At 40.1% G+C, this 23,106-nt stretch overlaps 5 protein-coding genes across 5 annotated transcripts; all 5 read right to left on the bottom strand.

Moving 5' to 3' along the window:
- Nucleotides 1-328: 328 nt before the first annotated feature.
- LOC137606416 (olfactory receptor 2K2-like) lies at nucleotides 329-2,369 on the bottom strand (the record flags this gene model as incomplete). The annotated part of the gene is made up of 3 exons (XM_068331667.1): nucleotides 329-681; nucleotides 1,008-1,234; nucleotides 1,966-2,369. Coding segments are annotated over 3 exons (984 nt in total), but the record flags the coding sequence as incomplete, so codon positions are not given.
- Nucleotides 2,370-3,538: 1,169 nt separating this feature from the next.
- Nucleotides 3,539-6,022, bottom strand: LOC137606415 (olfactory receptor 2K2-like; the record flags this gene model as incomplete). Its single annotated transcript, XM_068331665.1, has 3 exons — nucleotides 3,539-3,891; nucleotides 4,650-4,876; nucleotides 5,625-6,022. Coding segments are annotated over 3 exons (978 nt in total), but the record flags the coding sequence as incomplete, so codon positions are not given.
- Nucleotides 6,023-10,585: 4,563 nt separating this feature from the next.
- Nucleotides 10,586-13,950, bottom strand: LOC137606414 (olfactory receptor 2K2-like; the record flags this gene model as incomplete). The annotated part of the gene is made up of 3 exons (XM_068331664.1): nucleotides 10,586-10,938; nucleotides 12,562-12,788; nucleotides 13,547-13,950. Coding segments are annotated over 3 exons (984 nt in total), but the record flags the coding sequence as incomplete, so codon positions are not given.
- A 2,501-nt stretch (nucleotides 13,951-16,451) lies between these two features.
- LOC137606413 (olfactory receptor 2K2-like) lies at nucleotides 16,452-18,271 on the bottom strand. Its single transcript, XM_068331663.1, has 4 exons — nucleotides 18,262-18,271; nucleotides 17,585-18,005; nucleotides 16,958-17,184; nucleotides 16,452-16,819 (listed from the first exon to the last, which is right to left on the bottom strand). Exons 1-4 carry the CDS (start codon nucleotides 18,269-18,271, stop codon nucleotides 16,452-16,454), a joined length of 1,026 nt encoding a protein of 341 aa, XP_068187764.1.
- Nucleotides 18,272-20,173: 1,902 nt separating this feature from the next.
- On the bottom strand, nucleotides 20,174-22,573 carry LOC137606343 (olfactory receptor 51E1-like). The gene is made up of 2 exons (XM_068331567.1): nucleotides 22,444-22,573; nucleotides 20,174-21,443 (listed from the first exon to the last, which is right to left on the bottom strand). The coding sequence occupies exon 2, from the start codon at nucleotides 21,417-21,419 to the stop codon at nucleotides 20,466-20,468; it is 954 nt and encodes a 317-aa protein (XP_068187668.1). The 5' UTR covers nucleotides 21,420-21,443; nucleotides 22,444-22,573; the 3' UTR covers nucleotides 20,174-20,465.
- Between the last annotated feature and the right edge of the window lie 533 nt (nucleotides 22,574-23,106).

The following is a 23,106-nucleotide window of genomic DNA, read 5'->3' as shown; positions in this document are numbered from 1 at the left end:
TAATTTTTTTTGCTGCTTTTGTAGGTAACATGGTTAAATTCAAACAATCCCATGATAAATTCTGTTCAAGTAAATCTGGAAATGCTGCTGGTGTCTTTTCAAATGTAGCAGTGTATGTCATGTAAGTGAGTTCATTCCCACAGTGTGAAGACAGAGATGAGAATGTTTTCATCTTTTCATCGGATTTGGTGTAAACGTGCCATAGGTGCTGGAAAAATTACAGTATACAGCACTTCTAAAATTTAGATTTTAGTTGGATAAGGAACATGGGTAATGACATACAACCCACCTCAGAAGTTATCCAAAATACAATGATAAAACTAGAATCCTACTTTCTGCGAGTGATTTTGCCAAAATGCTTGATGATGCTTTCACGTAGCTCTTTGCTGGCCAGTCCATAGATAATGGGGTTAATTGCTGGTGGAATGATGATAAGCAGGATGCCAAAGAATTTCTTGTTATTAGAAGACATTGAGGGGACCCTGTAACTTACAAGAACGACCAGTGCTGCTAATTGGTAGTTCAGGTAAACAGTAATGTGTGTTGCACATGTTCGAAAGGCCTTGCTGTTGATACTACTTCCAGTTTGTCGTTGTTTTACAGAAGCATGAAGGATTCTGAAGTAGGAAAATGCAACTATCAGGAGGACACTTGTACTCAACACCCAAGTCATGGACAGACCTAGAAAAACAAAGAAAGAGTTCTTTAGTTTCAGTAAAGTTTTATGCTAACTTTCCACCTCAATGTTTGCTGATGCTGATACAGAAGGAGCAGGGGTGGGAGAACAAAGAGAAGGCTTTCACGTCCCAGCTGGAGAAACTTGAATTGCAGTTTTAAAAGTTGAAGAAAAAGAATGTTACAGGAGGCTGTTCTGCTTGTGCTAGATCTAGGGTCAGGAACAAAGTCCTGATCTGGATCTGAAGTATGATTCTAATAATCATATGTAATATAATAGATGATTCTCAGCAAGGAATTTCTTTATCTTCATTCTAAACAAATGCACTGACCATAGATACTATTAGCAGGAGTAGGATTGCAGGCCAGTGACAGGATAGAGCGGTTGCTGCAGTAGACGTGTTTGATGGTGGTGCCACAAAGTGGGACGTTGATGTGTAGGGCAAAGAGCACGCCAATCAACACCAGAGCGATGATCCACGCCAGGGCGCAGGAGGTATGAAGCCGAGTCGACGTCATGATGATGGGATACGTGAGTGGTTCACACACAGCAACATACCTGCAGAGAGAAATAAAGACATAGAAAACATCATTAGATGTAACTTTGAAGAATATTAGCTCTTTCTACCAATTTCTATGTGTACAGTATTAAGAAACAAGGGTAGCTCTTATTATTAGTTGATGTGCATGTGCAAGCATAAACTAAAGTTATAAAATTATTCACTATTTTGTATTCAGAATTTTTTTTTTACTTGAAATTTATCTTGTAATCCTTTCTGCTTTAGCTTTTGAGAACTGTTTTATTTTTAGAGAGAAAACGAACATGACGTTACAGCAAAATGGAGATAGAGAGAGAGAAGGTGGGGACGTTATTTATCCCAAAGCAAATTCTGTATGTCATCTGCTCTCAATATGATACAAATATATGATGGTTAACCTAAATGTTAATAATGATATAACCTGTCAGAAAAAAACCAAGAGGTGCATCAAAATTAGGTGATCATCTCTCATTACTTTTACTGATATGCAGTGCAGATGTTTTTATAATATAATATTTAGAAGATTGTTACCAGTTTTGTTGACTCTCATCAAAAACTATTGAGGAGGATTTTTTAAGTATTTAGATGAAAGACTTCTAAATTAGCAAAAGACACAGAGAAAAACCACTTCTGCTCATGACATATGTTTGAAACTTTATGAAAATATATTGTTTCTTTCAGTGTGCTGTCAATCATGACATTACATGAACAATATGATTGCATGATTTTAAATGCTGATGTGTTTCCATACCTGTCATAGGCCATCACTGCCAGGAACGTCTGCACTGCAGCACCATATGTGTGAACAGAGTAGGCCTGGGTGATGGCTGAGGCGTAGGTGATCTTTTTCTGCCCCATCAGGAAGTGCATCATGAGGCGAGGCAGCACTGCTGTGCCCCCCAGTAGATCACAGGCTAGCAGGTGACAGACCATTACAAACATGGGTCTGTGAAGGTTCTTGTCTATGATGATGACAAGTGCCACCACACCGTTTCCTAGCAACACTAAAATGTAGTTAATCAGAACCAGGATGAAGAGCAGAGAGCCATATCCTGGTGGAACATCAAATCCCTCCAGCTCAAACACAATGGGTTGTTTGAGAGGAGTTAACCTGGTGATGTTCTCCATGCAAAGCAGAACCGTTCTGTCACCAACAAGTCAGACAGGTAATGATCGAGAAATAAGGCTTCAATATCAATTCAAATCTAAAAAGTGTTAATGCATCAATGTGAAATGAAACAACAGTTCAGTTTGCAGTCAAACATGCAGCAGTTATTTCATGAACAGACATTCAACACGTCATTACATAAATACAGTAAAGAGGTGAGAACTAAAGGTGAGGTCTAACGATCACAACATTAGAAAGGCTGGTATGAAGAGACCAGAGAATCCTGTTCTGTTTCCTCCACAGAGCAATGATGCTCTGACTTGTTAAGGAGAGTGTGTTCACTTTTCAAGACTTGGTTAGTCTCTCAGTGTCCATCAGTCACACTGATCCATCCCCACTGTCAACGTCACCACCCTCTGAGTTCCAAACCCAACATGGGATGGAAAGTTTGACTCTGATTCCAAAGACAGTTCTCTATGGAATATGCCCTTCTTACCAGAAGAGAGTTTGACTTTTGAACACAACAGCGTCTACACAGAACCTCTTGTATGTGTGTTATTCTCACCTGAATATGTTAGTTTGTCGCCATCATTTTAAGATAAACCAGCAACGAAACACAAATAATTACAACATGTTGTTGGATGTTCAGATGTTCAGGTCTCGTTCTCTTCTTTTTAAACTTCTGTGTCACCACATCAGGCACTGTCTTCATGATGATGCTACACTTTTGTCTATTTTCATTTCAATATATACACTGCCAAAAGTGGTTGCTCAGCTATTCAAATCATTGATTTCAGGTGTTCAAGCTTGTTGTTGTTGCATGTCTGTGTCAGGATGTTGTTGGTAACATGGATTTAGGTACATTAGATTTTTCAAAGTATTTTACTGCTTTTTTGGGTAACATGGTTAAATTCAAACGATCCCGTCATAAATTCTGTTCTAGTAAATCTGGCAAATGCTGCTGGTGTCTTTTTGAAAGGAGGAGTGTATGTCATGTAAGTGACGTGTGAATGATCCTGTGATGTAATTCCCACAGTGTGAAGAGAAAGATGAGAAACTTTTCGTCACATTTGGTGTAAACGTGTCATAGGTGTTGGAAAAATTGCAGAATACAGCACTTCTAATTTTAGTTTAGATTTTAGTTGCAGCAGGAACATGGGTAATGACATACGACACACCTCAGAAGTTATCCAAATACAATGATAAAACTAGAATCTTATTTTCTGCAAGTGACTTTGCCAAAACACTTGATGATGCTTTCACGTAGCTCCTTGCTGGCCAGTCCATAGATAATGGGGTTAATTGCTGGTGGAATGATGACGACCAGGATGCTAAAGAATTTCTTGTTATTAGAAGACACTGACGGGACCCTGTAACTTACAATTATGGCCAGTGATGCTATTTGGTTGATCAGATAAACAGCAATGTGTGTTGCACATGTTCTAAAGGCCTTGCTGTTGATGCTGCTTCCAGTTTGTCTTCGTTGTACAGAAGCATGAAGGATTTTGAAGTAGGAAAATGCAACTGTGAGGAAGACACTTGTACTGAAGACCCACGTAATGGACAGACCTACAAAAACAAAGAAATAGTTCTTTAGTTTCAACAAAGTTTCATGTAAACTTTCCACCTCAATCTTTCCTCCGTGTACTTATGAACTCAGTATTTATGGACTCAGGACATATTGCTTCATCATACCTACTTCTGATCCTCCTATAGCTAAAATACTCCCTGGTCCCCCTTCTTAAAAAGGGAGCAATCACCAGTCTGCCACTGCAGAGGCACTGCACTCCCCGTCTATGCAATGTGCAGCAACGTGTCAGTCATGACAGCCCTTCAACATGACTGGATTGAATGTATGTTAGTGGGATTGAAGTTTTCCTTCCACTGCCAAATTACTCCTTCAGTTGAGGTCAGCAGGCCTCCATCCTGTAAAAGGTGTAGACTAGTGGTCTCAAACTTAACTTACCTAGGAGGCTTCTGGAGGTCAAGTCTGGATTAGTCTGGGCTGCACAAACTATGAAAAAAAAGCAGTAGTGATTTTTTTTGGAGAGAAGTTGCCTCTCCACCAGGAGATGGATGCTGATGCTGCTGCAGAAGGAGCAGGAGTGGGAGAACAAAGAGAAGGCTTTCACGTCCCAGCTGGAGGAACTTGAATCCCAGTTTAAAAAGTTGATGAAAAAGAATGTTACAGGAGGCTGTTCTGCTTGTGCTAGATCTAGGGTCAGGAACAGAGTCCTGATCTGGATCTGAATGATTCTAATAATCATATGTAATATAATTGATGATTCTCAGCAAGGAATTTCTTCATTCTGAATAAATGCACTGACCATAGATACTATTAGCAGGAGTAGGAACGCAGGCCAGTGACAGGATAGAGCGGTTGCTGCAGTAGACGTGTTTGATGGTGGTGCCACAAAGTGGGACGTTGATGTGAAAGGCAAAGAGCACACCAATCAACACCAGAGCGATGATCCAGGCCAGGGCGCAGGAGGTATGAAGCCGAGTCGACGTCATGATGGTGGGATACCTGAGTGGTTCACACACAGCAACATACCTGTAGAGAGAAATATAGACATAGAAAACATCATTAGATGTAACTTTGAAGAATATTAGCTCTTTCTACCAATTTCTATGTGTACAGTATTAGGAAAGAAGGGTAGCTCTTATTAGATGGTGTGCATGTGCAACTATAACGTAAGTTCTAAAATTACTCAATATTTTTTATTCAGAATTTTTTTACATGAAATTTATCTTGTAATCCTTTCTGCTTTAGCTTTTGAGAACTGTTTTAGTTTTAGAGAGAAAACTAACATGAAGTTGCAGCAAAATGGAGATAGAGAGCGAGAAAGGGGGGGTGGGGATTTCACTCATCCTGAAGAAAATTTAGTACAGTATATCATCTGCTCTCAAAATGATGGAAATATATGATGGTTAACCTCAATGTTAATAATGATATCAACCCATCAGAAAGAAGCCAAGAGGTGCATCAATATTAGGTGATCACCTCTCATTACTTTTACTGATATGCAGTGCAGATGTTTTTACAATATTATGATATTTGTAAGATTGTTACCAGTCTTGTTGACTTTCATCAAGAACTATTCAGGATGATTTTTTTTAAGTATCTACATGAAAGACTAAATTAGCAGAAGCATTCCTCAAAGAAAGAGAAGCAAAACCTCTGCTCATGTCATGTTGTTACAACTATATGAAAAGATATTTCTTCTTTCAGTCTGCTGTCAATCATGACATCATATGAACAACATGATTACATGATTCTAAATGCTGATGTGTTTCCATACCTGTCATAGGCCATCACTCCCAGGATCGTCTGCATTGAAGTACCGTACGTGTGCACACAGAAGGCCTGGGTGATGGCTGAGGCGTAGGCGATCTTTTTCTGTCCGAAGAACTGCATCGCGATCCGAGGAAGAACTGCTGTGCCCCCCAGTAGATCACAGGCTACCAGGTGACAGACCATTACAAACATGGGTCTGTGAAGAGTCTTGTCTTTGATGATGACAAATGCTACCACACCGTTCGCCAGCAGCACTAAAATGAAGTGAAACAGAACCAGGATGAAGAACAGAGACCCGTATCCTGGTGGAACATCGAATCCCTCCAGCTCAAACACAATGGGTTGTTTGAGAGGAGTTAACCTAGTGATGTTCTCCATGCAAAGTAGAACTGTTCTGTCAACAACAAGTCAGACAGGTAATATTTCAGACATCAGATATAATTTTCAGTGATCTGTAACGTGTAAAATGTATTAATGTGAAATGAAACAGTTCAGCCTGCAGTAAAACAAGAAGTTACTTCATGAACAGACATTCCAGAGAATTCAACATTCCACTACTTATACAAAGAAGTGAGAACTAAACATGAGGTCTAATGATCACAACATTAAAAAGGCTATTATGAAGAGACTAGAGCATCGTATTCTGTCTCCTCCACAGAGCAATGATGCTCTGACTTGTTAAAGAGAGTGTGTTCACTTTTCAAGACTTAGTTAGTCTCTCAATGTCCATCAGTCACACTGATCCATCCCCACTCAACGTCACCACCCTCTGAGATCCAAACCCAACATGGAATTGAAGTTTGAATCTTATTTCAAAGTCAGTTCTCTATGGAATATGCCCTTCTTACCAGAACTTTTGAACACAACAGCTTCTACACAAAATCCTTTTGTATGTGTGTTCTTCTCACCTGAATACGTTAGTTTGTCGCCATCATTTTAAGATAGACCAGCAACTAAACACAAATAATTACAACCCTGTTGTTGTATGTTCAGATGTTCAGGTCTCCTTCCTTTCTTTTCAAACTGCTGTATTTTGGTCGTAGAAGGAGAGGAGAAAAGTGTGTTCATAGGAAGAGAGAGAAGAGAAACGCCAAGAGTATAGGACTGAGAGTAGGGACGTTGAATGTTGGGACTATGACAGGAAAAGGTAGAGAGTTGATTGACATGATGCAGAGGAGGAAGGTAGACATAGTGTGTGTCCAGGAGACCAGGTGGAAAGGTAGCAAGGCTACTTTAGGAGCAGGGTTCAAGTTGTTCTATCATGGTGTAGGTAGGAACAGAAATGGAGTTATCTTGAAGGAGGAATTTGTTAGGAATGTCCTGGAGGTAAAAAGAGTGTCAGATAGAGTGATGATTCTGAAGCTAGAAATCAAAGGTGTGATGTTCAATGTTGTTAGTGGGTATGCTCCACAGCTAGGATGTGAGCTGGAGGAGAAGGAGAAATTGTGGTTGGACTTTGATGAAGTGATGCAGAGCATACCTAGAAGTGAGAGAGTTGTCATTGGAGCAGACTTCAGTGGACATGTTGGTGCAGGAAACAGAGGTGATGAGGAGTTGATGGGCAGGTTTGGTATCCAGGAGAGGAACGCAGAAGGACAGATGGTGGTTGACTTTGCAAAATGGATGGAAATGGCTGTAGTGAATACTTTCTTCCAGAAGAGGCAGGAACATAGGGTGACCTATAAGAGTGGTGGTAGGAGCACACAGGTAGACTACATCTTGTTTAGACAGTGTAATCTGAAGGAGATCAGTGACTGCAAAGTAGTGGTAGGCGAGAGTGTAGCCAAACAGCATAGGATGGTGGTGTGCAGGATGACTCTGGTGGTGAGGAAGATGAAGAAGGCAAAGGCAGAGCAGAGGACAAAATGGTGGAAGCTGAAAAGGGAAGAGTGTTGCATGACTTTTAGGAAGGAGTTAAGACAGGCTCTGGGTGGTCAGGAGGGCCTTCCAGATTACTGGACAGCTACGGCTAATGTGATCAGGGAGACAGGTAGGAGAGTACTTGGTGTGTCATCTGGAAGGAAATTAGATAAGGAGAATTGGTGGTGGAATGAGGAGGTACAGGAGTGTATACAGAGAAAGAGGTTAGCTAAGAAGAAGTGGGACACTGAGGGGACTGAGGAGAGTAGACAGGAGTACAGGGAGATGCATCTTAAGGTGAAGGTAGAGGTAGCAAAGGCCAAACAAGAAGCTTACGATGACTTGTATGCTAGGTTGGACAGTAAAGAGGGATAGACTGATCTATACCGTTTGGCAAGACAGAGAGACAGAGATGGGAAGGACGTGCAGCCGGTTAGGGTGATTAAAGATAGGGATGGAAGTCTATTGACAGGTGCCAGTAGTGTGATGGGAAGATGGAAAGAGTACTTTGAAGAGTTGATGAACGTGGAAAATGAGAACAAAGACTAGAAGAGGTGACTGTTGTGGACCAGGAAGTAGCAAACATTAGTCAGGATGAAGTGAGGAGGGCATTGAAGAGAATGAAGAGTGGAAAGGCAGTCGGTCCTGATGATATACCTGTAGAGGTTTGGAAGTGTCTAAGAGAGGTGGCAGTAGAGTTTCTGACTGGGTTGTTCAACAGGATCTTAGATAGTGAGAAGATGCCTGAGGAATGGAGAAGTGTTTTGGTGCCCATTTTTAAGAATAAGGGAGACGTGCAGAGTTGTGGCAACTACAGAGGAATACAAGTATTGAGCTATACAATGAAGTTATGAGAAAGAGTAGTGGAAGCTAGACTAAGGGCAGAATTAAGCATTTGTGAGCAGCAGAATGGTTTGGCTCGAATATAAGACGGCATTTGGCCCGAATATAAGACGGTATTTTTTGCATTGAAATAAGACTGAAAAAGAATATACCCATTCACAACGCTAGATAGCGCCAGATGTCTTTAAAACGAATGCTGAACTTAATTCCCCAGGCCAAAACGAAACCCTGTCACGAAGAAGAAAAATAAAAAAATAGCGATGAGAAAGAAAATAGAAGAAAATAAGAGAAGAGATAGCAGAAAATGGAGAAATGTAGCGACAATCTGGAGAAAAGTGGGGACGGTTCTCGGATGGTAGCAAGGTTGGTGCCACTCACCATTCATTTACAAATGTGATTGCACTTTAGTTCGCATATTTAAATGTTCAGATATAGACAGTTTTTGCATGATTTGAATGAGGCAAAATAACATGCTTTTTCTCTCAAATATATTGTTATAATCATTTTTTTTCAGATGTACTGTAATTATTTTCTGTATAAAAATTAAAGTTGGTGTTCAAAAATTTATTTTTTCAAACTTGAGTCTTGAAAAAGAGTTGTCTTATAATCAGGGTCATCTTATATTCGGGCCAATACGGTACTTAGGGTCAACAGTCCAGAGCAATGGAGAGTGTGGAAAAGAGGTGAAGAAGCGTGTACAGGCAGGATGGAACGGGTGGAGGAAAGTGTCAGGTGTGATGTGTGATAGAAGAGTTTCAGCTAAAATGAAAGGAAAGGTGTACAAAACTGGTGACCCCAGCAATGTTGTTTGGTCTAGAGACAGTGTCACTGAGGAAAAGACAGGAGACAGAGCTGGGGGTAACAGAGACGAACATGCTGAGGTTCTCTCTGGGAGTGACCAGGAAGGTTAGGATCAGGAATGAGTACATCAGAGGGACAGCACATGTTAGAAATTTTGGAGATAAAGTCAGAGAGGCCAGACTGAGATGGTTTGGACATGTCCAGAGGAGAGATAGTGAATATATTGGTAGAAGGATGCTGAGTTTTGAACTGCCAGGCAGGAGGCCTAGAGTAAGACCAAAGAGGAGGTTTATGGATGTAGTGAGATAGGGCATGAAGTTAGCTTGTGTGAGAATAGAGGATGCAGAAGACAGGGTTAGATGGAGTCAAATGATTCGCTGTGGTGACCCCTGAAGGGAAAAGCCGAAAGGAAAAGAAGAGAAGATCACCACATCAGGCACTGTCTTCGTGATGATGCTACACTTTTGTCTGTTTTCATTTCAATATATACGCTGCCAAAAGTATTTGCTCAACTATTCAAAACATTGACTTCACTGACTTGTTTAAGTCACTTCCATGTTCACAGATGTATAAAATTAAGCACCTACTGTAGGCAAGCAGATTTTTTTTCAAACATTTGGGAAGGAATGGGTCGCTCTCAGGAGCCTATCAGTTCACAAAGCAAGGTCTTTGAAGATGTGGATGCGCAGCTTTTGAGTTTGACGAACTTGACTGGCTCCACAGAGTTCTGATCTCAATTTCATAGAACTCGTTTGGGATGAATTCAGAACCTCAGTGTCAAACCTCACAAAAGTGCTTCTGGAATAATGGTCATAATTTCCTATAAACACACTCATGAACCCAATGAAAGGCCTTCCTAGAAAAGTTGAAGCTATTGAACTGCAAAGGGTGAACCAACATCAGATCCAATCATTTAAGAATCAGATTGCCACTCATTTTGCATGACTATGCAGTCGCGGGAATATTTTTGGTAATACAAACAATAAGTTTGCTCATAAAAAGTAAATCATTTATTAACATAGAAGGCTTTGTCATGTGAAATTATCTTGTCAGTACAACATTAAGGGTAAAATAGAAGACAACCTTGTTGTTGTTGCATGTTTGTGTCAGGGTGTTGTTGGTAACATGGATTTGGGTACATCAGATTTTTCAAAGTATTTTACTGCTTTTGTGGGTCACATGGTTAAACTCAAATGATCCTGTGATAAATTCTGTTCTAGTAAATTTGTCAAATGCTGCTGGTGTCTTTTCGAAAGTAGGAGTGTATGCCATGTAAGTGATGTCATTCCCACAGTGTGAAGAGAGAGTAAAAGTGTGAAGAGGTGTAAACGTGTCATAGGTGTTGGATAAATTACAGTATACAGCACATCTGAAATTTAGATTTTAGTTGCAGTAGGAACATGGGTAATGACATACAACCCACCTCAGAAGTTATCCAAAAGACAACGATAAACTAGAATCTTACTTTCTGCAAGTGACTTTGCCAAAATGCTTGATGATGCTTTCACGTAGCTCTTTGCTGGCCAGTCCATAGATAATGGGGTTAATAGCTGGTGGAATGATGACAAGCAGGATGCTAAAGAATTTCTTATTATTAGAGGAGACTAACGGGAACCTGTAACTTACAATTACGACCAGCGCTGCTATTTGGTAGATCAGATAAACAGCAATGTGTGTTGCACATGTTCTAAAGGCCTTGCTGTTGATGCTGCTTCCAGTTTGTCGTTGTTTTACAGAAGCATGAAGGATTCTGAAGTAGGAAAATGCAACTATCAGGAAGACACTTGTACTCAACACCCAAGTCATGGACAGACCTAGAAAAACAAAGAAATAGTTCTTTAGTTTCAGTAAAGTTTCATGTAAACTTTCCACCTCAACATTTCCTCCGTTTACTTATGAACTAAGAACATGCTGCTCCACCATACCTACTTCTGATCCTCCTATAGCTGAAATACTCCCTGGTCCCCCTTCTTAAAAAGGGAGCAATCACCAGTCTGCCACTGCAGAGGCACTGCACTCCTTGTCCACGCAATGTGCAGCAATGTGTCAGTCATGACAGCCCTTCCACTACCAAGCTACTCCTTCAGTTGAGGTCAGCAGGCCTCCATCCTGTAAATGAGGTAGACTAGTGGTCTCAAACTCAATTCACCTGGGAGGCCTCTGGAGGTCAAGTCTGAGTCAGTATGGGCTGCATAAAGTATTCCAAAAAAAAGTATAACCAGTCTAATCTTCTCAATCTTTATTAATAACTAGTTCAGAACATGAACGGTTCTTCTGAATATCTGGTTCTCTTACCCACACCTTGCTACCAGAGATCTAGCAGCACCTCCTCTTACATACTAGTAGTTGTGCCACATGTGGCTTGAGGGATGAAGGGCTTGAGACGCAAGTCAGTTGAACCTTTTATCCCACGGCCTCTCACCATTCTATTTTCTTTATTCTTGAATTGATTCTTGTTGTCAATGTAATATCAAGCATCACATAATTTGAGGCCCACCCCAGCTACTCCTGCAAATGTTTTTCCCATGTAAAGATCGAGGTGGAGGTGCTGATTGCTTTCCTGAAGAAGGTTGAGCAGAAGAAAGGTGGGACCTCCTAAGTCCAGGAAGAGAATTATATTGAGAAGACATCCATGAAATGAAAGTCCAGCTGGCTCATCCCAGAGGAACAACGTTCTGAGACATGGCGAAAGGCCTGAAAGTCACAGCAGCCCTTAAACTAGACAAGGAAAAAATGGAGAAGGAGATGTGTGGTCTGAAAGCCTTGCTGAATCAGACCAAACAGAAGAACTCAAAAGAGTTGGAGGGTCTGAAGCCCCAGCTGGAAACCCTCACTGAGATGTTGAGAAAGTTTCAGACCACGCTGTAGCTAGTCTTCCTGCAGCACTGACCTTCAAGCCCAACTGGACAGTATCAAAGCCTGAATGAAGGTTTGGAGAAAGATCTGCAGCAGGAGAGAGCCTCCTATTACGCTCATCTGGAGGACCATAAGAACGTGATGAACACTGTGAAGGCGGCTCTGGAGGAGGCTGAGCTTCAGTTTAATACCAGCAGGATGAGATGATAGGAAGAGAGCCTGTCTGGAATGAAGCACATGGAGGAGATGAGGCCCTAAAGATGAAGGAACAGGAGTCTGAGACCAATTGGAGACGGTGGAGGGAGAAGTTGCCTCTCCACCAGGAGATGGATGCTGATGCAGCTGCAGAAGGAGCAGGAGTGGGAGAACAAAGAGAAGGCTTTCACGTCCCAGCTGGAGGAACTTGAAACCCAGTTTAAAAAGTTGAAGAAAAAGAATGTTACAGGAGGCTGTTCTGCTTGTGCTAGATCTAGGGTCAGGAACAGAGTCCTGATCTGGATCTGGATGATTCTAATAATCATATGTAATAAAATTGATGATTCTCAGCAAGGAATTTCTTCATTCTGAATGAATGCACTGACCATAGATACTATTAGCAGTAGTAGGAATGCAGGCCAGTGACAGGATAGAGCGGTTGCTGCAGTAGACGTGTTTGATGGTGGTGCCACAAAGTGGGACTTTGATGTGAAAGGCAAAGAGCACGCCAATCAAAACCAGAGCGACGATCCAGGCCAGGGCGCAGGAGGTATGAAGCCGAGTCGACGTCATGATGATGGGATACCTGAGTGGTTCACACACAGCAACATACCTGCAGAGAGAAATAAAGACATAGAAAACATCATTAGATATAACTTTGAAGAATATTAGCTCTTTCTATCAATTTCTATGTTTACAGTATTAAGAAACAAGGGTAGCTCTTATTATAAGTTGATGTGCATGTGCAAGCATAAACTAAAGTTATAAAATTATTCAATATTTTGTATTCAGAATTTTTTTTTAACTTGCACTTTATCTTGTAATCCTTTCTGCTTTAGCTTTTGAGAACTGTTTTATTTTTAGAGAGAAAACGAACATGACGTTACAGCAAAATGGAGATAGAGAGAGAGAAGGTGGGGACGTTATTTATCCCAAAGCAAATTCTGTATGTCATCTGCTCTCAATATGACAGAAATATATGATGGTTAACCTAAATGTTAATAATGATATCAACCCGTCAGAAAAAAGCCAAATTGCATCAATATTAGGTGATCATCTCTCACTACTTTTACTGAGTGATATGCAGTGCAGATGTTTTTACAGTATTATCATATTTATAAGATTGTTACCAGTCTTGTTGACTTTCATCAAGAACTACTGAGGATAATTTTTTAGAGTATTTAAGTATTTAGATGAAAGACTTCTAAATTAGCAAAACTGTTTATCAATTAAAAAGAAACCAATCACTTCTGCTCATGTCATATGTTTAAAACTTTATGAAAATATATTGCTTCTTTCAGTCTGCTGTCAATCATGACATCACATGAACAATATGATTGCATGATTCTAAATGCTGATGTGTTTCCATACCTGTCATAGGCCATCACTCCCAGGATCGTCTGCACTGCAGCACCATATGTGTGAACAGAGTAGGCCTGGGCGATGGCTGAGGCGTAGGTGATCTTTTTCTGCCCCATCAGGAAGTGCATCATGAGGCGAGGCAGCACTGCTGTGCCCCCCAGTAGATCACAGGCTACCAGGTGACAGACCATTATAAACATGGGTCTGTGAAGGTTCTGGTCTATGATGATGACAAATGCCACCACACCGTTTCCTAGCAACACTAAAATGTAGTTAATCAGAACCAGGATGAAGAGCAGAGAGCCGTATCCTGGTGGAACATCAAATCCCTCCAGCTCAAACACAATGGGTTGTTTGAGAGGAGTTAACCTGGTGATGTTCTCCATGCAAAGTAGAACCGTTCTGTCACCAACAAGTCAGACAGGTAATGACTCAGACATCAGGCTTCAATTTCAATTCAAATCTATAGAGTATAAATGCATCAATGCAAAATGAAACAACAGTTCATTTTTCAATCAAACATGCAGCAGTTATTTCATGAACAGACATCTCAGAGAAATTCAACATGTCATTACACATATACAGTAAAGAGATGAGAACTAGGCTGTCATGAAGAGACTAGAGCATCCTGTTCTGTCTCCTCTACAGAGCAATGATGCTCTGACTTGTTGAGGAGAGTGTGTTCACTTTTCAAGACTTGATTTAGTCTCTCAGTGTCCATCAGTCGCACTGATCCATCCCCACTGTCAACGTCACCACCCTCTGAGGTCCAAACCCAACATGGGATTGAAGTTTTGACTGTAATTTCAAAGCAAGGTCTCTATGGATTATGTTCATATTTCCAGTTTGATTTTTGAACACAACAGTTACTCCACAGAATCCTCCTGTGTGTTTTAATGTCTTTTTCTTACCAAACTACATTACACCTTTGTCACTAACATTTTAGGAATCGTCCAGAAACTAAACACGAGTAATTTCTTCCTTTTGCTGGATGTTCAGTTCATCAGATCTTGTTCCTTTACCATCCAGCCTCTATCTAATCTCATATTACATACAATCATAGTCTTCATAATGCCGTTTTAATTCTAAGGAAAAAAAAAAAACTTCTGTCATTCTATTTTATTTTTCTAGCGAATCTACAATTATGACACCCTACATTCCAACTCGTAATGTGAAGTCATTCGTCAATCTGGCCATCGTCCTGATTGATTTTACAGCAATAAATTGCCATTTCCCATTTGCAGGCAACCAATGCCTCAGTCAGAGCAGTTGTTTTTAATAGCTCTTTGAAAACTGATGCAAAGCTAAGATCTTGTAAAAATACATTTTGATCATTTCTTTTAATATTTGATATATTTATTTCTGTGCAAATGAATTGGTCTGTTCACACTTATTTTCTCCTGTCTGGTATTTTGTCAAAAAGAACATTTGTTGTTGGTGAGTTACATTTATGTGGTGTGTGCATTCCTATGTTACCAGGCATGAAGGACAAATCTCTTCACATCTGAGGTAGCTACAAGTCACTGGAACACTGTGAACTGTCATAACAACAAAATCTGATCTGATCAAAAAAGTATTATAAGAAATGTATTTTATTGAGATGAACAATGAAAAGCATATTGATGTGTTGCAGTTTGGACGCTAGCATGTGAAAAATCAGGATTACTTACAACTAGACAGGATACAGCCTGGAAACAAGTATTATGGAGAATGCTGGGAGAAGGGGTATTAATGATATCCTTTTAGGCAATGGACACATTAGCGTTGGTTGTTTGGATACTTCCCTGTCTGCCATGATCAGTCACCTACTTGAAGACTGTACCTTAAATTCATACACACATGTTTATAATATAAATCAGGGTTCATCCTCAAGTAAAGTGCATTGTAAAACCTTAATGACCAGGACATTTTAACTGAAAAAGAACCACCAGACGGAAGCATATTCACCGTTACAAAGCTTTTGTAAAATCAAGACATTTAAAAGAGTGTAAGTCACAACCCAGAATAGGCAAATGATTTCCATTGGGAGCTGACAAACAATCCACAGACAAAAAAATGCAACATGAAGAATTTAATACATGTTATAAAAACCATGATTAAAAATTGGATGCAACATTAAATGCTTAATGTACAACTGAGAATGTTTTATTCGATAATACATTTTTTGCATTTTAGCCCTTTGTTTACACAAAACATATTTTTTGCTCCCAAAAATGCAAATTTTTTCAAAGTAATTTTCAGAGTGAAATCTTTTGAAGGCCATCCTACCGTCAATGTTTACGTGGCAAGGCATAACTTTTAAAACAATAATTTTACTGCCCGTTATGCCAGTCATGGCTGCAGTCTTCATAGTGTTTGTGGATAAAAATATCTGTGCTATTTATTTAAGCTATAGTTTAGAATTTAGTAACATTCTGCTAAACCACAAATTTGATGTTGTTCGTTGGCGTTGCATTTGTAAAATTACATCTTCAACTACTGCCCTGACATACATATTACAGTACAGTGTTTTCAGTTGTTTCTGCACATCCATGTGTGTGGGTGTCATTTAGAAGAACAGGCAATGAGAAAACATTACCTAACCTGAGATTAAATGCATCTGGGAAGGTAGAAAAAAAACAACTAACAGTCCAGCACCAGGTAAGAGATTCACTCCCTACATGAACTACACAACAAAAAATACAAATCCCAAAACTATGACAACAGCTAAATTGTAATATTATTAATCAAAAGTGAAATATGGAGTACATATAACAGGCAGTAGAGAGGCAATTATTTTGCTGAAAAACCAAGGAGCACATGTTGTAATCAAAGTAATAATAATAGTGAGACTACAAACAAGCAGCAAATAAACATTAGTATTTGATAGAGATGTATTTTTAAGACATAATCAGAAAAATGACAAAGTAAAAATTCATTTTTTATGGATGATTTGTTTCCTAAAATGTTTGACAATGCTAGTACGTAGCTCCTTGCTGACTAGTCCGTAGATGATCGGGTTGACGGCTGGTGGAACGATGATGAACAGGATGCTGAAGAATTTCTTGATATTTATGGAGAGTGAGGGGAACCTATGACTCACTATTATGGTGAGTGCTGCTATTTGGTAGAGTACATACCCAATAATGTGTGGTGCACACGTCCGAAACGCCTTATTGTTGATGCCGCTGCTGATACTGGTATTGACTCTGCTTTGTTTTATAGAAGCGTGAAGGATTCTGATGTATGAAAAAGCAACAATCAAGAAGACGCTGGTGCTCAAACACCAACTCATCGTCATACCTAGAAGAACATTTAAAAAAATTTAAATTATCCATTCTGTGATGTTTCATGTATACATCCTCAGTTTATCCTGTGTATTCAGCAGGAAGAGATGAAACTACAAACTTCATGTTTATACTTCTAAACAAATGCACTGACCATAGATATCACTTATGGGGGTGGGAATGCAGGCCAGCCTCAGGATAGGACGGTTACTGCAGTAGATGTGTTTTATGGTGGTGCCACATAGCGGGATGTTAATGTGGAAGCTGAAGAGCACACCAATCAATATGACAGCAACAATCCAGGCCAGGGCGCAGGAGGTGTGCAGCCGGGCTGACGTCATGATGGTGGAATACCTGAGTGGTTCACACACAGCAACATACCTGCAGAGAGAAAAAAAGACAAAAGTCATCCATCACAAGGGTTACAAGTCAGAGAGAGCCAATACCAGCTGACTGATCAAAAGACATAAAGCCATAATATTTTTCGTGAAGTATTTATTTTGCATGACCTCAATGCTTTGTGTTATACGTTATTGGCTGTAAAATCAATGAGAAACAAAGGCCAAGCTGATAGAGGGTGACTTTACACTGCTGGACCTTCCATGTTCAAATTTGCAAATCACCACTAATGAAAATGAAAGATTTCCCCAAAAAGACAGTCACATATGTTTAAAGGACAATTGTAGCAGGTTTTATAAACCTTCAATTCTAAAAAGTAATCAGTTCGTTCTGTATCCTGACCACTGACACTGACACAGATTCTCTTCATGTGTTTCCATACCTGTCATAGGCCATCACACCCTGGATCGTCTGCACTGCTGTTCCGTACGTGTGAACAGAGAAGGCCTGGGCGATGGCTGAGGCGTAGGGGATCCTGTTGTGCCCCGTCAGGAACTGCATCATGAGGCGAGGCAGCACTGCTGTGCCCCCCAGTAGATCACAGGCTACCAGGTGACAGACCATTATAAACATGGGCCTGTAAAGGTTCTTGTCAATGATGATGACAAATGCCACCACTCCATTCCCCAACAGCACTACAATGAATTGAAACAGAGCCAGGATGAAGAAGAGAAAGCCGTATCCTGGTGGAACCTCGAATCCCTCCACCTCAAACACAATGGGCTGTTTGAGAGGAGTTAACCTCGTGATGTTCTCCATGCAAAGCAGAACTGTTCTGTCAGCAACAAGTAAATCAAGACCCACTACACATGTAAAGTTTCAGACATCAGAGATCATTACTTTAGATGTTTAACAATTGTCTATGAGTTAGAAACAGTTCAGTCTGCAATAAAACATGTAACACAACACAGATGAGAACTAAAGTTGAGGTCTAATGATCACAAAGGAACCAGAGCATCCTATTTGGTCTCCTCTAAAGAGCAATGATGCTCTGACTTGTTAAGGAGAGTGTGTTCACTTTTCAAGACTTGATTTAGTCTCTCGGTGTCCATCAGTCACACTGATCCATCCCCACTGTCAACGTCACCACCCTCTGAGGTCCAAACCCAACATGGGACTGAAAGTTTGACTGTGATTTCAAAGCAAGGTCTCTATGGGATATATCCTTATTTCCAGCAGAGTTTGATTTTTGAACTACACAGAATCCTCCTCTATGTGTTTGTGTTCTTCTCACTTGAGTATGTTGCACCTTTAGGATAAACCAGCAACTTTACACCACAGGGGCTTTAAACCATCAACAGAAAATATTGAATTCCAGAAGAGGGTGGAGATCGAGTTTGAAGTTTTAGTTTTGAAAGGCATCACATGCTGTCAAATCAAAACTGATTTATATTTAGTATTTTTTCTCCCAGCAGGTCATTCTGAACTGGGGAAGCCAGAGTCCCACCATGACCTGATGACTGTGTATCTCCACACACATTTAACGGTATTGTTTGTGTCATGTTTTCTTGAGGTAAATAACAGACCATGAAGATTGTTTTCATTGTTTCAGTCCATTTACAACTTTTTATTGGATCGTGAAAAAACTGCAATGATCTAATCCCATGAATATCTGACTGGCTTTAGATTGTTTTTAGTTATTTAGAGGACACCGTAATCCCTCGCTTATTTGAGCTTCAGGATGCACAGCTTCACTGCATTGCTGATTTCTAGTAGGTGGTCAACGATGATGTCACTGTCATTTCAAATTAAACAAATTTAAGAGAAGTAATGTCAACAAGTTGTTGAAATGACAGACAACAAGTTCTACAACTCATTTGTAGAGATGTTTTAAGATGAGAGTAATTTGCTGTTGTATGAGCAAATGAGAAGACAGCTCAATTATTCTGTTGGTCACTTGTTGTGTTATTAGCGACCAAAACTGCATGTAAGACTTAAATTGGGTTTTGAAATATTTAATGTTGTTGGCAAACTTTTTCTTTCATTAATTTTACATACCTGTGACCCGCAAAGCGGATAAGGAGATAAAGATGAGATAATTACAATCATTTCATCTTCATGATGGATTACAGCATAATGAACACAGCAGCAGACAGAGGAGGCAGCTATATTCCCATATAAATCTGCTGCAGGGGGCCCTCTATTTCCTCTTCACCTGCTTTCAGGACCCCTATCCCCAGCAGAGCTGCAAAACATGGAACATACCAAACTACAGTCATGGCACCTGCAGCAGCTGTTCAACAGGTAGTCAGGAATCCTTCAGGTTCATTTAAATGTGTGTTAGAAACATGTTCTGGTTCCCAGGCTCATACAACCAAATTAAAAAGCTGATTGACTGCAGCAGGAATAAAAAGTCACCTTATCTGAGTAGCTGATATTTTATTGACCCTACATTTATAAAAGATGCCTCATTAACTCATCGGTGAAGCTCAACTTGTTTTGCTGCAGTTGATATAGTTATAGTTAAACCTAATATTGGACCCTGAGTTCTAGAACAAATTCCATTTGTTATAACAATATAAATGTTGCTTTTGATCTTTAAATAGATGTGTGGACATAAATGAAATAAGTGCTGTGATTGTGAGTTAGAGGTAAGATCGGGCCTAAAAAATCCAGCCCGACCCGACACAAGCTCTCGGGTATTAAAGCCTGACCCAACCCGAGCCCGGGGGTATTAAAGCACAACCCAACCGGGTCGGGCTTGGACTTGGGCTCGGGCTTAAGATCTTACCTCTATTGTGAGTGTTGACGGCAGTGGAGTTATTCTCTACGCTAAGATTGACTAATAGTAACTGTTTTTTGATGATATTAAAAATATTAATTGGTCATTTTTGTGAGTTGGCAGAAAACACTGAGACGATAAAGGATTCATTCAAACTGACATATTTAAACATTCTTTATTTAAATTATGTAATTCAAACATTCAAACATTTCTCACCGTGACTATATTTATTATATCTATTACCCCATATGTTGAAAAATAAATAATATGTAATACATTTGAAATGTTTAATACTTAAAATAGATCATTGCATCAATAAACATTTTCCTTTAACCCAAAATGAAATATGAAATTTAATTATGATGTGGCAACACATACAAATGAGAAAAAGTAAGACATCAGTAGGTACAGTAAATATTTTCCTTCTGCTTACACTTCTACCAGCTGTGTGTGAAATTTGTGAAAATCATAAACTGGAAATACATTTGTGTTCGTTGAGGAGACCTCAAGCCCCTCCGACATTGAGCTCTTCATGCTAGATTTATTTTTGCAAGCCCTCCGCATCCGTGTTTTTATTGTGAAATAATCTGACCATCTTCTGCTTGAGCTCTTTACACTGCAACCCGTAGATGATGGGGTTGAGGGCTGGGGGGATGACATGAAACAGGACGGACGCCACCTTGCCGTGGTCAGCCCACTCGGGGCGACGGTGCATGATCATAGGACAGAATGACGCAACCAGCATGATCAGGTAGACAGCCAGGTGGGTGGCGCAGGTCTGCAGCGCTCGGCTGTTCAACACCTTATTGTAACCTCGCAAACACACGAAGGCGACCTTCAGATAGGTGAGCATGATGCTGCCAATGGAGGCCCCCAGGATGAGTACGGCGCTGGCAAGGCCGTAGATGTGATTGATGAGAAGATTCTGGCAGGAAAGCTTGAACAAGGAGGCGTTGTCGCAGAACGGGTTGATTATAACCCTCCTGCAGCGAGTCAGACGGATGGCGAGGCCCAGGAGGATCGCAACGCTGATGAAGGCCACCGCCCAGGCCGCCACCGACAGCTTCACCACCATCCGAACTGTCATGATGGTGGCGTATCGCAGAGGGTTGCAGATCGCCACGTAGCGATCAAAAGCCATGATCATGAGCACTGCGTGAGAAGTCCCTGCATGAAAATGAGTAGCAAAGGCCTGAACAACACAGTCTATGTAATGAATGTAGCGCTCAGTGATCGGGGTGAAAACTTGACTGAGCAGGCGAGGAATGATGGTGGTGGCCCCAAAAACATCGTTAACACTCATATTGCAGAAGAGCAGATACATGGGCTCATGGAGGCTCTTCTCCAAGGCTATCAGGACCACCAGGGTAATGTTAGAAACCATGATGAAGATGTAGATGAGGAGGAGGATGACAAAGGCAGGAATGGAGGCCCGTGGGCTGACCTTTAACCCCTCGATGAGGATGAGATCAGCATTGACGGTTACGTTCTCCATTCTGCAGATGGAGGACCCTGGATCCTACACAGAAAATTAGAATAAGACTTTAGCACTTTCATTTAATATTAAAAATGTATATTTAGAAGAATCATAATCTCTGAATTGTGTTTGTGTATGAAGAGAGAAAAAAAGATCATTTGCTGTGCTCGTGTCAGTGAGGATGAAGGCTTGGCTTTCTGTAAATAGCATCAACCTTTTTAAAAATTTTGCGATTAACACATTTTGGGATTAATCCTAATCATACTAACTCTGGAATATATAAAGTGGAAGTTTTATCTTTTAGTTTTCATCATCTTATTCATATTTTCATTTTGGTTGTACAATGAAACAATTATTTTTTCGCCTGGTGAATCACACATCTGTTCATTATTGTTGCTATTATTCTACAATCACAAGCTTGCGATTATATTATTCGTAGAGTTTGTAATTCTAATCATTTTATCATTTTAAAATTTAATCAATACTTCCACAAACTTCTTTTAATTAGTTGTTCTAAATCACTTCTGTCGCTGCAGTTTATAAGTTGCAGCACGAATGACATTGGATTGATTCTTCGCATCTTGATTTGTACAGTAAACGCAATAAGTACAATAAATGCTTACATTGCAGCATTACATTGAGTTGATTTGACCTAAGTGGAAGAAAGCTGCCCTCAGAAAAGAATTCAGAAGTAACACATAAACAATGAAAATCGAACAGAGAATCTGAAACCATCATCCCAAAAGTTAGAATTATTTTATATTAACTTTTATCTGTAATGGGTTCAGACTGCTGTGCCTTAAAACATACCACATGTTAGTGTCTGGAAAAAGGCCATCCATTCCTTCACCAATACTTTAGATTGAACTCTTTCCTTACACTTATTGATAAAACAGTTGGACAAAATAGCTTCAAACATTGAGCACAAAAACCCCCACTGCTGTTATTTTAGTTAATAGATTGCATTGGACATCAACATAGCATCCAGTGTTCAGTAGAGGATGTTATTGCAGGCTTATGTGTGAGTGTGCTTCAAGTTTACCTGTGGTTGATTTGAAGCTCCTGCAGCCAGAGGAGAGGTGGACTCATACACGTCTTTTATATTCTATACAACAGTCAGCAGGTCATTGTAACCATGGCATCACCATATTTTCATCTCGCCTACTCCTAAGTTTTCTGGGAGTTCCAATCTTCTGAACTGTTATGTTTTTGAGTAGATTAACTATATATTTTTATTTTTTTTAATTTCACAGCATATGTAGAGGAGAAACATGTTTCGTGAGTCACTTTTGAAGTCTCTTTCTTTGCCTCTTCCCTGGTCTTTGTGTAGATTGTGGGCTTTACGCCATCATTTGGCTGTGATGAGTGCCATGGAGGCCTTGCAGGTCCCAGACATCTCAGTGTCCAGTAGAACAATTGAATTAAAAAGTCCCTTGAGCCATTTAGGGGATGTTGGAAATGGAGGTCCTCAGAGACACTGGCCTGCAGAAGTCTCTCAGCCCATCATCACACAGCCCGCAGGAGAATGCAAATGATGAGATCTTCATAAAATTGTAATTTCATTTATATTTGTCCCAAGTGAATAATTTTATCTGGGTGTCAAGAGCAAACGCGTTTAGCTTAGCAAAACACAAACAAGTTGGAACAGAACTGCTTCTAGTCTTCATACTTTAAGATTCTTGCTACTTTTGAATATCTGCTGTCA

The sequence above is a fragment of the Antennarius striatus genome, chromosome 13 (assembly GCF_040054535.1).
Source record: "Antennarius striatus isolate MH-2024 chromosome 13, ASM4005453v1, whole genome shotgun sequence".
Lineage (NCBI taxonomy): Eukaryota > Metazoa > Chordata > Actinopteri > Lophiiformes > Antennariidae > Antennarius > Antennarius striatus.
Note: the sequence above shows the minus strand (reverse complement) of the source record. Positions and strands in the feature narration are given on the sequence as shown.